The 15,957-nt window shown below is 41.0% G+C and overlaps 1 protein-coding gene across 4 annotated transcripts in view; it reads right to left on the reverse strand.

Annotated features, from left to right (window-relative positions):
- EPB41L4B (erythrocyte membrane protein band 4.1 like 4B) overlaps positions 1-15,957 on the reverse strand; it is a 293,241-nt gene that overhangs the window by 196,860 nt on the left and 80,424 nt on the right. For all 4 annotated transcript variants that reach the window (XM_090049115.1, XM_090049114.1, XM_090049117.1 and 1 more), the window contains exon 2: positions 6,698-6,802. In XM_090049115.1, coding sequence (XP_089905241.1) covers positions 6,698-6,802 — 105 coding nt within the window. The remainder of the gene's footprint in view (positions 1-6,697; positions 6,803-15,957) is intronic.

The following is a 15,957-nucleotide window of genomic DNA, read 5'->3' on the forward strand; positions in this document are numbered from 1 at the left end:
CCAAACTTACCTCCCCCAGGAGTAACTACAAATACTCTTAAGCAAGATGGGGAAAACTGGACTATCAGCTGTTCATATGCACCTTTAAAACCATATGCCAAAGATCTGTGCTATACTTAACGTATTTAAACATTATTATTGGTTAGACCCAGCTGTGGTACGCAATAGCAATAGCATGTGTGTGCATGTGCACCATCTAGTACTCATAACTTCTCCTTTCCTTCTTTTTGCATCTCAAAAGAAAACAAACATTTGTTTGGAGCTTATTTTAGCTCAGTTACAACAGTCCCTTCCAAATCCATCTCACTGATCCGAAATAAAATGATATTTCTCTCGCAACAAAAAAAAATAAGTCTCGGAATCTGACATTGGAGGTGGGTTTGAGCGTCATTAAGGAAGAGGGGAAAAACGACAACAGATTTTAATATGGGACATTTTAAACTTAATTTCTTGCATCTTATTGTCATGTACCCTGCTTTAAAAAATAAGTATATATAGAAAAAGGTATATTCTTATGATTTCAAGCTGCTACTTAGCAAAGTTAAATGTAAGTATGCTGTTTTTAAAGATCTACAATATCTTTCCCTTCACTAATTACAACAGTATTGCTTTTGGGATTACAAGCAAAATATGAGCAAAACCCCCAGGAACTCCCAACTGACAAAGTTATGGTATGGCTTCCATTTCCACTGATGCTAAGAAAAGTAAAAGAGACATAGCACAGATGTCATCCTACAATACTAAGGGCACCTTCTTATAAAAAAGAAGTTACTTTAATTCTCTGGACACTTATATGGATTATAATGAACTTCAAAATTTAAAATGTTAATAAGATCAGGTAAGACACATGAGAAGTGTCACCAGGAACAGAAGGCAAGGAAATGGCAATCCAAAACAACACATGTGTAAACCTCAAGTAAAATATTGTCTCCAAAACAAACTTATCTAAAAGTCACTGTGGCACAGTGCATTTCATGCAACCAAATTATGTAGCAATCAGTACATTACATCCAGCTTGCAAATCCAAAAAATAACATTCTCATGAGATGGTATTCCTTCTACAGTACTACCATTCATAACTGAAACTAAGAATGGAGGATTTTTTTAATTAAATATTTGCAAACCCTCAAATTAAAAAAAAAAAAAGAGAGAGAGAAAGGTTAGACTAGTATTTTAACCAAGACAGCCAATCCATTTCTTATTGCAATTGAAATCTGTAGTCATCCAAATTCCCATTTACTCATGGGGATTCAGTGGTGCTTGCCCCAGAATTAAACAAACAAATTAAAACCCATACAAAATAAAACGTTACTTTTTAATGAATTTCCACCCCTCACAGGAAGAACGAGAGGAAACAGCATTGTGATTTAAAAAAACTAAATCAATAAATAAAGCAGAGAGAGAGATGAAAGAAAAAAAGCTTGAACAACTTCAGAGTACTATAGAATTTAGGGCCGAGGTAGGCAATTATTTTTGCCCATTGGCCACAAAGGCCTACGTGCTCCCAGCAACACTGCTTGATGCTCGCTCCCCTGGGAACAGGAGGACTAAAGCAGCCACTGCTCCCCATGCTTTCTGCACCCAGGAATCACCTTGCTCTGAGGAAGGCATGAGGAAGAGAGAAGAGGGGGCAGTTGCAAAACAAATGCCTGTACTACTTCCTCTCCCAGAGACATTTCTAGTGGTTTCATCCTATTAATTCTATTAACACACTTCCCTCTACCATTCAAATTCTCCAATGCCCTCTTAAATACACATTTCAACTTCTAGGGATAACACCTAGAAAAGCAAATGTGACAGGACATAAGGCCTTGCTTTGAAAAAAACTAAAAGGAGTCTTGTAACAAATGCAATGCTTTAAAGGATATTTACACAGATGTGCCCAAAGAGCATATGCATTAAAGTCATGAAGAGTCAATGCGTTAGCGTTTCAGATTATTTTTTGCTGATGCTATCAACTTGCTGCACAGTTCACCATTCTAAATTACAGACTGATCCATTAGAGAAGCTTTTTGATATTACAACGAGGGTTATTCCTGAAAAAATGGTAGGTGATATTCTAGCAGCAATAATGATAAACAATCAGCTGCTGACACCACTTGTCTCACCATATTCACTCTATCAAATTTCTAGTGTGGCAAGCAACAGACGGAGCCCCCAGTGCTGCTCTCCTTGCAGTACAATAACACTTCTGACTAAAATCCAGAACTGTGATCTGTGGTTTCTTGGCAAGCAGCCTTAAACCACAGTACAAGCACCTAAGGAAACATAGTAAAGACATATATTCCTAACCTCAAAGAGCTTGCAATTTCAGACTCTATCTGGTAAATGACTCTGGGTGAGCAAGTTCTGCAGATATACAGAAATAAATGCAGTATCAAGACAAGAGTTGGAATGAGTTCCAAAAGAAAAAAAAAAGAGGGAGAGGGTGGAGACAAAACTACCAGAAAAAATATAAAAGAGACTAGGCAAGGGTTACAGGACTGGGGGAAGGGGAAGGAAGCTGGGTAACAAAAATAATGAAATACTTTGCTAAATTCAGTTGTACAGCTTGTTAGCAAAATATTATGCCAAGATTACATGCTGTGAACAAGTGGGAAGTATCTGGAAATTAGGGAAGATGGATAAATCAAAACAACCAAATTAGAAGGAGTAGAGGGAAATGATGTAAAATAAATGGGCATAAATATGAGGATGAGGAGGACTGTGTCACTTGATTAAACACCTGGACTAGGGACAGACATTCAAAAAGCCTGAGCCTGAACTGATTCAGTCTTTGCAGGGTAGTCTAACCTGCTTAGGTTGAACCAATTTGCAACTGCTGACATTCCCTCTGGACAGAGCAAATGCAGACACATGCCTGCAGTGGCTCAGGCTAGAAGCCAGTGGGTACTACAGCAACCCTCCCTTCCTTTCTACACTGCTGAGCTGTCAGGCCCTCCCACAGGGTGCTCCGATTAGGAAGGGGTGTAAACTCCCACCCTGCCTGTACCATCCTGGGCTTTTCCCTGCTCGCTGCTCAAGGGGCAGGATTGTTGCTAGACCCCAGTCCCCCGCTAGCATTCGAAGCAAAGGGAGCATTTATCAGTCCATCAACAAAACAAAAGCCTCTCTCATTAGTTCAAGCTCTTCTTAAACAGCTTTTTCTTGGGAAGGAACGGGGAGACATTACCAGCTGACCTGCTGATTAACTCCAAAAAGCCCTAAGTGGATGCTGTCCTGTCTGCTTGTCCCAGTAAAATTGGAGATATACACACAGACACCTCTCAGCAATAGTTAGTAGAGGTGCACAAAGCAGACTGTATTCAATTTGGATTCAGCCTGCTTCGGGGGAAGTGATTCAATTAATTGATTTGGATTATTGTCCCGATTCAATTCAGCCAAATCCGAATCTGAAGATTCGAAGCCGATTCAGAGAATCAGTGATTCAGCCACAGACACAGCTTTAAATGTTTTTTCTACATGCCTAGAGGTACCAGCCATGGCTCACAAAAGCTGAGATGGTGGGGTGGATGGAGCGTCCCACAAGAGAATTGCCGCCCCCCCGCAATGCTCGGTGGTGGACCCAGAAGTGCTTCTGGTCCATTTCCAGGCCCAGTGCCAAGTGCGCTGGGGACCACCCCCGTGCTCCCAGGGGCACTCCATCCGCTCCACCATCTCAGCGGTCACAAGCCACTTAGTACCTAGAGGTATGTAGAAAAACCATTTAAAGCTGTGTCTATGTCCAAATCATCGAATTTCTCCAAATCAGTTTGGAGGGTTCCAATTTGGAGAGATTAAAGGGTCTCCTGATTCAATTGAGATTTGGAAATTCAGGCACCAAATTGGGCCAAACCTCTGCCAAATCGAATCAGCGACCAAAGCTTTGCACAGCCCTATTACCTAGCATACTAAATGCCTAGGGTCCATGTGGCTGGGGTCAGTGCTATGTGAGACAGGAGTGAGGGAGGGGGAATCCCTGCTTGAGCAGTGAGGTGGGGGGGGGGGGGGCTGGGGGAAGCAAGGCACACCTTGCTGTGCCTTCAGTCTCTACTGGAGCTCTGGCTAGGGAACAGAGGAGTGGGTCCAGACTGTTCTTTGCACCAGACAGCACAGTCCAGGGCTGCAAAGAATCTGGGATGCTGGGGGGACTGATTTAACTTAAACCAGGAATGGGTCTGAGACAGACATTGTATCAAAGGGTTCAAGCAAATCAGTTAAGTCTGACACTACATTCAACCACGTTTATTTTAAACCAGTTTCAGCCATTTTGAAACTGGTTTATGTGCACTAAACTTATGCTCTGTTACAGGCTTAAACCAGTTTCTGATCACTTAAGCTGGTTTGTATGTAATGTCTGTCCCTATGCCTGGTGTTGACAGAGATGGTTTCCCAGAGGCGTTCCTGCTAGTACTGGTAGGCTTACCATTTTAACCCTGAATGATTTCTCCTTTGTGGACGCTGTAGTGGGACCAATCCTTGAGTTCCGCACTGTTTTAGCTGGTTGATACAGCCAGAAAGTTGGCTCTGTCTCTGAAGGTCTATGCACATGCTGCAGACCACATCTCCCCTTGTCTGTGGAACCTTTGTGGTTGCATTACTTAAGCCCTGAAGCCAGTGCCGTCTCCCGGCAAGTCTTAACTAGAGCTACCTCATCCTTTTGGGGTTCTGCCAAAGTTATGGACCTAACAACCTTTTACTGCTTTTTTTTTTGGCGGGGGGGGGGGGGGAGACGAGACCACCAAATAGTATAATCAAACAACAGACAGACTCTGCAAAACAATTTCTGGAAACATCCACTTTACTTTAAATGCAAGAGATAAACTAATCTATGGAAATAGAAGACTTGTACTCAAGTCTCAGCTTTGTTTTTCTTGCTATTCCAAGAAGCCGTCTGCATTCTGTCGATGTCTGCTTACGGGTTCAAAACTCTCCTTCAAGTCCTCCAGGTCTGGCCTGCTTCCTTGGTGGAAAGGTTCCGTTTTATAAAAATCACAGGACCCTTAATCAGGTGAGCACTCTGAGAGGTTTTAAATTCTATACCAGGCTATCTGGTGCTTGGTTATAAGGCTGCCTGTGGGAACAGTGTTCTCTTGATGATATCTAACTTATGCCCAAGGCTGCTTTCACTGGAACAGAAGACCCTTTAAGCAAAAAGAAAAAAACACTACTCATTGTCAATATGTTCAAAAATCCTGGTCCAAAAAAGAGAGAAAAGATAGCATGAAAGACCCAGTATATCTTATAGCCAAAATGTCAGTCGGACACCAAAAAGCAATGTAGCTAGAGGGTGACAGTGGCGACAATGAAAAAAACCCCAGTGCTGACACTGCTGTTAGCACATCTATGCTTTCTGGTGATCAGTACAAACAATTTCACGAACTACTGTTTCCCTTAAGGTAAAATGAGAAGTATATGTTCAAGTAATGAAAATAGGCGTTTTCTCCTCTTAATTTGATCTTCGCACGAAATTAAAAACCTCCTTTTTCAAATCTCAACCTATTACAGTATACGCATAAACATCTAGGTCTCAGTGGGTGCGTCTATACATGCCGTTTAATGCACAGTAGCCTATTCTACTGTGCATTGAAGTAACGTAAAAAAAGTGTTAATATGCAGTAGACTAGGCTACTGCATGCTAAGCCTCACCTAAAAAGCATGCGCTTGCACTACTGCACATTAGTGAAGCCTAATGCACATTTATTTAGTACCTCATACTGGAGGTACTAAATTTAATATGCATTTGAAAAAGTGCATTAATGCACATGTTGACACACCCAGTGAACCGAATTATTTCAATTTAAATAAGATATTGTTCAAACCTAGTCACACTCAGACACTATATTTTCCTCAACCACTGTACCATGTTCGCCACATAACAAAAACAAAAATTAAAAAAAAAAGGAAAAAGTCAGAATCTACATTTCACTGTATGCTATTATTTCTCTGCATGATTCCAATATTTTATCTGAATGGCAATTTAATGCAACTTCTCTCTCTCATTCTCCAGGGAAAAATATATTTACTTATTCCAGAAAGAGGCCTGTGGCAAGAATTTATCTTCCTGGTGTTTAAAACCCTATTTGCTGCTCAAATGGCTAGTAGTGGTCCCCAAACCCTGGAGAATAAGATGTACATGTCAACAGCAAAAAAGCTATTATTAAACAGCTGAATTCTGTTATCAATACATAGCTGAAAGAAATGTAGTCTCTTCCAACCCAATATTCTTGTAATAGCCCTAAATGTGAAACAAGGCAATTCTTATTCAATTTTTTCAGCAGACCCAGGGGATCCAAGATGAGGTAGAGGGGAATTTTGCATCATATGTACTGTACAGTATCTTAATCAACTGCTTAAGAGCAACACCGAGAGCAGGGTAGCTGTTACAAGAGGCCCTGGTGTACTGGGAGACCAAGATTATTGTAAAGGCATTTTTAATACTATGGGCCAGCCAAACAGTAAGCATCTTCCCCAATCCATCCTCCCCTGCCCCACCCCACACACAGAAGCAGCACTTCATTGGTCATTTTTATGACTAAATACATATAGTCAAGTGAATGTGTGAAATGGCATGTGCCACTTTTTCAAGAACCTGACATTTTGTGCAGGAATTGCCAACCAACAGCCAACTAATTTTCATTATACAATTCATTTCTCAATTCCTCTATGGACTTTCATCCATTATAAATAATTATAAACACAAAAAAGTTATACATACTGTAACCTGGGAGGCATCCATGAACTGTAGCCCAAAGTAATCTGTTTCCACAAGGTCCAAGTGATATACGATTTGGTCGAACAAATCCTGCCCTTTGGCATTTTTCTGTAAGAAAAAAGATTATTTTTTAATTAAAGTAAGATTTTTTTTGCATGATTCATTTTAAAAGCTGCCAGCATAACAAACTATTTAGATGTTAAAGAATTATGTTGAAAGGGGTTTTGTTTCCTTCAATTAGTAAGATATTGTAGGTGCTTATCTGCATCAAATTTGACAAATCACCAAAGTAGATAATAAATTTACTGTTTTAAATTTAATATCATCACATTTTTCTCCCAATTTAACTCTAAAAAATGTTCTACAATTCAACCTAGAGTAAGAAATGAGGAATATTACTGCCATTTTTCTAAAATAAAAGAGCCAACGTTTTAAACCCCAGGGTACTGAATTCTCCATTACATGTCTGCTCGAGTCATTGTCTAAAGTCTGTTGGCAACTGTCTGATGTCAAATGTAATCAATGCACTGCCACGCCACCATTCAAGTTGCAAAATAAATTTTAGACAACTTGACTAGTTAAGAATACTATGAGCAAAGGTACTGGCATTTGATAGAGTCTTTAAATAATGTTGCTAATTGCTGAACAGCAGTTACAGCCCTTGCACATAAAGAAGCCAACCTCTTACTAATTTGGCACCCTGCTCGGCCTGTGGGGGTATGGAAACTGAACTACTCTCGGCTGAAGACACTAGTTAGGAAGCCTGCCCTAACCCTACAGCAGTGCTTCTTAACCTTTTTGGACTCAAGGTACCTCTCCATAAATTTTTGTGAATAGAGCAGCACCCGGTTTCAAAAGCTAATGCATATAGTTCAGCGCTGACATCCTTGCAGAAGGGCTGGGCAGTGAGAGTGGAGGAACACTCAGGCTGGGACAAGTCTGAGCCTGTGCTTATCTCATCACCTCCCAGCTCATCATCTTTCAAAGGATCTGGCAGCACCAGGTGTCTTGGTTCCATGGTTGAGAATCAGTGGCCTAGGTGTGCCTGCATGCTTGTATACTTGTTCAGTGACTAACACAAGAACTTTAGTCGCTTGTACTGTTAAGTCCAAGCAGGGCAAGAAAAAATAAATCTTAGTTAGACGTGTTGGGAATAGTAGGACAAAAACAAGCAAAACACACCAATTTGAAATGCCAGATTGTCAAGAGCTTATTTTAAAAATTCTTTTGGAAAGAGTTTTATTACAAAAACAAACAACCATACCAAACCAAACATTTGAGTAGGATTCTTCAGCTGAAGCCTCATTTGATTTTGGAGTCAGGGGAAGTACTGTAAGTATAATCTAGTCAATTTCAAAATACAAAACATTCATGTATTACTGTGCCCAAAATGGCTCGTTTTTGCATTTAAATTGCTGCATGAGATTTTCATGAACAAAACTGTAAGAGTATCTATCTCTCTAGCTATGTACGTGTGTTTTAGCAAACGTTCATTAGTATGTCTGTTAGTATTACTCTGTAAATCTACAAAGGGACCCATCATCCAGGTCAGCAGTTCCCAATCTATTTTCCATGGTAACTTTTTAACTTGTGGTCATCTTCTGGGTCAGGCCCACTGAACGTCTGTAGGACCTGTAACCCAGTGTTTCTCACCCTGTGGGTCACAAAAATATTTTGAAGGGTCACAAGCTGTGGCAGGGCAGAGGGGCGGCAAGAGAGGGAAGGAGGTAGGAGAGACCTGTATGGCTGGGCTGGTGGAACCAGGGCCAGTGCCTATGCTCACAGGGGCAGAGGGGCTGGGAGACACCATTCGGGAGGCAGGTGGGGCCATGACCAGGCTGCCTGGCATGGCATGGCAGCCCTGGCCCAGGACAGGGAGGCTGCCACAGGCCTCTCTTCCTCTTCCCTCCAGCCCATGCTGGGGCTGGACTCACTCTGCTGCTGCCTGCATGAGCCAGAGTCATGGCAACCACCACGCTCTGGCCCAAGCAGGACGGCAGCAGCTAGGAGCCTCCTCCAGCAGGGCTGGGGGGCTGCGGGTCAGGCACCAGCAGGGCCAGGACGGTGTGAGCTGGGACAGGCCATGGACCTTTACCATTGGGTCCCGGTAGGAAAATGGTTGAGAAACACTGCTGTAAACCACTAGTTTGGAAACTGCTGATCTAGGTCCTTTTCACTGGTTAAGAACAGACATTTTTCCAAATGGATGAACATGCAGGTACACACACTCCCTTCCCCTCTGCCCACCCTCCCCCCCACCAGGCAATAACTCCATGCTTCAAAACCCAAGAAACCCATCAGTAAAAGTCCCTTGACCTCTGTTCTTATTGCCATCCTATTGGTTTTCTAAGCATTTTGCCCAAGTGTTATAGATGTAAGTATGTTAAGGGCAAGCCAATAGTATGAGAACATGCTAGGGTTCTGTTGAACTACTATTCCTTGACTTCTGTAGCTATTAAGCGCAATAATTATTATGCCAATGGACAGCTGGTACAAGCATGCTGTAGGGTTTCTAGTTCTGTACAAAACGTTGCTTGCTTTATGTTTGATCTTAGAGTCTTGGATTCGTATCCAATAGGCAGAATTGCACAATTTAAGAACACTGTTATCAATACGATTATACCATTATTATGCACTAATTCCTGCTTTCTTTTGAGCTGCTGATACAAAAAAGTCAGACCTCAAAGTCTCTTGCAACTGATCTGAAAGGGAGCAAGGAATGGCACTAGCAAGAGATGCTACTCAACCCTAGGTTTAGGCTGCATGCCAGGAAGTGCATGCATCTGATTGATCTTGAACTTACAACAGGCATTGTCTAAAGACCTCTGAATGCATCTATCACTATGAATTAATCAAACCACATTAAAGAGTCCGAATCCTAAACACATTAGACATTGCATGTCAGTCCAAATCTTGGAAAAATTCACTGATTTCAGCTGGATCAGAATCTGACCTTCAATTCAAGTGTTCAATTTGATTTTCCACATGTAAAAGCAAACAGCGGTCACCTGGTAAAATGCCTATTTCAAGGCTGCAAGCTGTTATCTTACGCTACCTAGAGACTGCCTTGTTATTATAACCATAAACAATAGAATGAAGAAAGTCACCTTCACTAGCTTCCTTGAAGAGGTCAAACAGCTCTGGTGTAGGTAGCAAGTTCTAGTCAAGCTCCAGCTAAGGCAACTGACAAATTGAAAGCTCTGCAATTCAAACTTCTCAGTGTTTCCAGGAACATCCATCTGATCTCCGTTAAAGATGTACAGCTGCTTTTTAACATAAGCAAGAAAATGGCATCTTGGGACATTTTTTTTTCCCCAGGGGCACAAGATGAGTAACAGGAAGGCATTCGTTATTAATCACAAATCTGACAAGCTTATTGCTAATATCTAAAAAGAAGATCACCTCCTAAAATGATGTTGCTAAGAGACAGTACAGTACAGAATTTGTTTTGCTGCTTAAGAACTGTAATATTAGATGTATGTTACAGAATATAGACTGTAACCAGATAAACTAAGACAGTGTATTCTGGAAGGTGGTTTTGAAACGCACAGTAATGCTTGTGAAAGGTGCCAGGGTACAGCTCAGCTGAACGGAATATTTTCTTCACCTTAATGTGGGTAAATATTAGGAGATCACACCAACTAGCTGAAATGATGGCCCAGTGTTTTATGACCATTCAAGGTTCAGTAGCATGTTTATCCATAAACTGCCAATAAGCTTGCCCATCATGCCATGCTCACCAGTCACACTAGCCTGATGATATTACACAGCTTCCAACACAAGCTGGGCTAGGAGCACACTACTCTGTGAGCACCTCTATACCAGATGTTTGCTGAGGAGTAGACTAATTGGCTCCGCAGTAAATGTCTCAGCATTTACATGCCCAGCGCTATTAGGCTGGAGTAAATTAATAAATTCTACTGCAGCGTACATGTAGACACTGACATGGCTGGCTGGGGCACAAGAGTGCTTCAGCACAGAGACTGCCTGATGGCTAGCCCTGCAATAGGGCACCTCATGACCCGGCCAGCCCCTCCACAGCATGTTGAGCCAGGTTGGAGCAGCCCCAGGCTGGCAGGCGGCCCTCCCAAGCCCTCTGTCAGCCAGGGATGCTCCAACCCAGCTCAACATGCTGCAGTCCCAGGTGCATGTTCAAACAGTGCGCCCAGGAGCAATAAACTCCAGTGGATTAAGGACAGATGGTGCTTTGAATTTACTGCACGTGTAGATAAGCCCTATCAATAAAAATACAAAGGTGAAGCAAGTTAGGTGAAAGAGCCTATTCTTCCAGATTTGTTATAAAAATATAAAATGCAATATGTAGCTTCCAACAGATTACAGCCTTTTAGCTGCCAGTAAATTCTACATCCTGATGACTTGCACCTTCAAGTGACCAGTATGTTTTAATCCAGCTGCTATACTAGGTAGTTTTCTCAAGGAGTTCTGAGAAAAACGAAAACTTTCATTTAGGCATTACAGCAAATAGGATGATGGAAGAGTGTAACTCCCCCTTCCTCTGCTAACAGCACACTGTGTTGCTCCCCCTTCTTATGCAGCTTCACCACCTGGTAGTCTGGAAACTGAGAAGAGAGGGCAGCAGAAGGGCTGGAGGCAAAGGTATAAAATAGATAGGAATCTTCCCACACAGATTTATGCGCCTGTAAAAATTATCTTAAATGAAATATCGCCCATTTTTCTCAAAAAAGTCACTAAAAAACATAGTTTTTAAAGTCTAAATGCATGAAAATTGCCACTTCCTTACTAAAAACTATTGGCTTTTTAATGAGCTGTTTTAAGAGAGTATTCAGTTAAAATGTTCAGTCCAAAACGTCACTGCAAATTAACTGGAAAATGGGCTCATTAGGAATGCTGTGAAATGGAAACAACTTTGAAATGTTATAATTTTTCTCGTGGAAACTTTTCACTCTTTTTCACCCAGCTGTATTGTACTGCTGTGCTCCTGGGGCTCCAAGCCTTCTTGCCAACAGGTAAAAGACTATCGTGATAATCTTCCTCCTCACCCTTTATGGGAGGAACTGCACTCAACAGGCTTTGCCAGAATAAAAAAAGGTGAGAAGGAACCCTCTTCTCAACTTGCCCACACCTGCTATTCTTCTTCCTGGCACCCTGCAGTTAGTTTCCCTTTCTTTAAGGATTATTAATTTTGCTTGACAGGTGGTAAAGGAAATGGCAAAAATCAGGACAAAGACTACAAGTTTTGAATTTCATGGTGTTAAAAACACATGCAATAGAAATGGTTGTATTAAAGGACAATTTTTATCCCCACATTGCTGTCTAATTAAGATTTGTCAGATAAAAAAACAAAGCAAAACAAAACAAAACAAAAAACCTAACAGTTTACTTGAAGTAACATGCCAACAAAAGACGTTCTGGCATTTTTACCTTGCCATTCCGCTATTGAGGTATACTTTTCCTAATTGCCGATGGTATCATCCATTTTTTGTTTCCCACCTCACATCAGGGACTGACGAATGAGACAGTGGCAATGCACTGCTCTACTTGAAACAAACCGGTGCTTTTTTAAATTATTTCTTATTCAGCTCTTTACAAGCTTGTTCTTTCCTCACCCATCTTATTCCAATACATCTGATCTACTCTGCTCACATTCAACAATGTACAAAATAATTCCTCAATCTAAATTACTTCCCAATACTTTGATATCTATACCGATTCACATTCTGAAAACAATGTGGATCTTCTGTAAATGTAACAGGAAAAATAATGTGCAAGTGCTTTCTTCTGTTTCTTTCTGATAAGGGTAGCTGGAAAAAAAATCATAAATGCCTTTCCTCCTTAATTTTACTTTAGATGCAACAGAATTATCAATCCTTGGCTTCCCACTTCCTGCAAGAGGATTTCTAAGAGCACTGAACAGCTGATATAACAGTATTTAGAGACACCAATTGAAGATAAAAAGGCACATGCAATAAGTCACTGCTCATTGTTCAACCCGGGGACACAGTTGCACACCAGCAATAATATGGAGTGGAATGGAACTGGCAGTGTGCAGCCTTTTAGGCTTGGGACAGAAGTTGCACATAAACTGTTTTAAGTCACCAGAAACTGATTTAAACCTGTAACAGAATAGAAGCTCACTACATATAAATCCGTTTCAAAATCGCTGAAACTGGTTTAAGACAAACCTGGTTGAATGTAGTATCAGACTTAACTGATTTGGTTCAAACCAGTTTATGAAACTTCGGTCCCAGACCCCTCCCTGGTTCAAGTTAAATCAGAGTCCCCTAGCATCCCAGCATGCTTTCCAGCCCTGGGCTGGGCTATGCTGTCTGCCCCAGCACAGAAGGGTAGGGGAGACAGGGACTGCTATCCTCTCCCCACCTCCCTGCTCTGCAAGGCAAACCCTGGCTTGGGGTCTGGGGTGGGGGGTTAAACCCACCTTCCCCTGAGTATAGAGCTGCCCTGTGCTAAACTTACAGCTGGCTGTGACTGGACTACAAATCCCAGAGGCACCTGGAAACAGAAAGAGGAAGTGATGAGCAACCCTGGAGACTCCCGCTGTTGTGATTTTGGACGGCAAATCCTAGAGACCTTGCGGGGGCAGCAGGGAGAGGAAACAAACACACCGACCATGCTGGTTATGTGCCAGACAGCTGTGCTTTAGCACCCTCCCAGCTTATGGCTTGAGTCACTACAGGCATGTAGCTCCATTTCCTGAATCAAAAGTGAGTGTGTGTCCAGCTGTTTCTCAGTTTAATCACTGCAGCTTAGACTAACTTGCAAAGACTGACTCAATTCAGCCTCCCGCTTTTTGACTGTCTGTACTTAGCCTTACATTCCACTGTAATTCCTGCTTGCTTCCCTGCCCGCTACTTCCACCCTTCCCAAGTTCAACCTGGCAACCCCCAGGCTCACAGGTTGGATAGCTTTGTTTACAGTAGGACTGAAAACAAAATGTAATTCACACTATCCCTATTTACCCTGTAACCTGAAAATTGTTTTCACCCAGAAGTCTCTCACAAGCTCTCCAGTTCAAATACAAAACAATCTATTCTTACACTGAAAAGCTTCATACTCATTTCACTACATAGTTGCCCCAGAACTGCCTATACCTTCAGAGCAAAAAGTAAGGAACAGTGACCAAAAGAAGTTTTCTGTGGACTCTGGCAAATTTAAGGGTTAAAGGAATTATCTTTTGGGGGCAGAACCGCAACAGCCTGGCTAAAAACAAGAGCTTGAAGTATTTTGAGTTCTGAGCAAAAATTGTACTTTCCAACTTTATTAATAGAGACTCACTGCCTCAAATACCTTCTGTGTTTTCCCAGAAAAGGAGCATCTAATAAGTGGAAGGCAGCCAAGCAGGTGACGTAGATAGTGGAGCTGATGTGACTGTATTATTCTGACCCTCAGGAAAGATGACTGCCCAATTTCAAAAGGCTCTAATGACAAAGATCTTATTTCTTTCCCCTTTCTCTGTCCTTTGTTTATTTAGCACCCTTGTTCTCTATGAATCTATTACTAGCATTTGACAAAATAGGCTACCACCTATGAAAGGTTATGCCTTTCCAAGTGACTCAGCCTGTAAGGTGTCACCATGCCCTAGCTTATCCTGTTCTAATGGGTAATTTGAGAACATGTTTCTATATAAATTTGCCTGAGATGGATCAATATAGATACCATGATCTAGAGCGCCAGTATTCTACTCTACATTTTAAATATGTAAGTTTATGAGGAAGATGCAGTGGCACCTTGTACACAGTAAGGGGTCATTGTCCTTTTGAGCAATTAAAGACTTATTTAACTGTTATTTTAGAAAGTTACTTTCCTCCAGATTACTGAAATAGATGCCACAATCTGCTGTATAGAGGCCAGAGTAAAATCTGTAAAATTCATTTACAATTTTGTTGTGGAACTGTAGATTCTGTTTCCTTTGGGGATTGATTAACAATGCATATTTTTGTGACTCAAATCTTGGGAAATGCTGCTGATAGTTTGCCTGATCCTCCTTACTTGTTTAAATAATTTTTCCTTCAATAGAACATAATTTCTTCTTATTAAATAGTAGATTTGGATTTGGTAAATTGTTATTGGATATTGTTTACGTTTGTTGTTTTTTTCAACTCAAGTGTAATTGTGCCTGAAAATTTTATGTTATTTTCTCACATTCACTACTATGCCTTTTTGTTCACTGTATCATCGGTTTCTCTCATTATATTCCTTGCAGGTTTCCCAGCCGGTAATCAGACTATACAGAATATTTCACAGTAAAGAAAAAAAATCTATATATTTCATAGGGTTTTTCTAAAGGATCTTTCCATACAAATAACTAATCTCCATGTTTACAGAACTTTTGTAAAATACATCCCATCTTGACTTAGACCACCTGTACTTTATATGATTGCATTGTCCATTAGAACATAAATAAGTGGTTTTTGTTCAATAAATTAAAAATGAGAGCTCTTGTGTTGTGAACTCCAGAAAGCCTTTGGACCAGTTGAAAAAGCTGAGGCTAGAACAAAATGTGCCCTGGCTCTCATCCTACTGTCCCTTCTCCTTTTTGGTATTTAGGTGAAGTCAACCGCAGAACAAGCAGGATCCCTTTTACCTGCTTCCAGGTCTCAATGCTCTAAAGCTTTGTTTAAAAGGCAGACAGTTTTCAGGCCGCTCCTTTTTTTGCCTCAGCATGAGGAGATCCAAAGCAGCTAAAACCAGTTTTCTTAGCTATCCATACACATGAACGACAGAACTGTACATTAAGAATGTCCATATAGATAACTGTTATGAAAGGCATCTTCCTTTGTTTCATTCTGCAATGTATACATGCTCTAGTCATCAGAAATAGACACACTGATTCTTGTTTCCTTAGGAAGTAAAATAAATAACTTACACTCTACATTACTACAGGTGTTCAAAATGTTTACCGGACACTAATTACAGTGAACAACAAAACAATAAATGTGCATATGCTTTTTTTTATTCTACCCTACTCTATATGCATTCATGTCAACATAGCTCATATCACATATAGAATAAAAGTGATATAATGAATGCATGGGCGTAGGTGGTGATATAGTGATAAAATGAATGCATGTAATTTCCTGCAAGTGTCCACAACAAATATATATGCAGCAGCATATATAGTTTTCTACTTGCATGTTTTTGAACTCTTATTTTTGCAGCCTTTTGTTCTGAAAAGCAGCCAGACTTACACAAGAGAATACCTATAATCTGAAGCAATTATGCAGAGACTGCTCAAAGTCAGATAAAATATCCATGGAGTCAGC

The sequence above is a fragment of the Crocodylus siamensis genome, chromosome 5 (assembly GCF_052110815.1).
Source record: "Crocodylus siamensis isolate JL-2025a chromosome 5, ASM5211081v1, whole genome shotgun sequence".
Taxonomy (NCBI): Eukaryota; Metazoa; Chordata; order Crocodylia; family Crocodylidae; genus Crocodylus; species Crocodylus siamensis.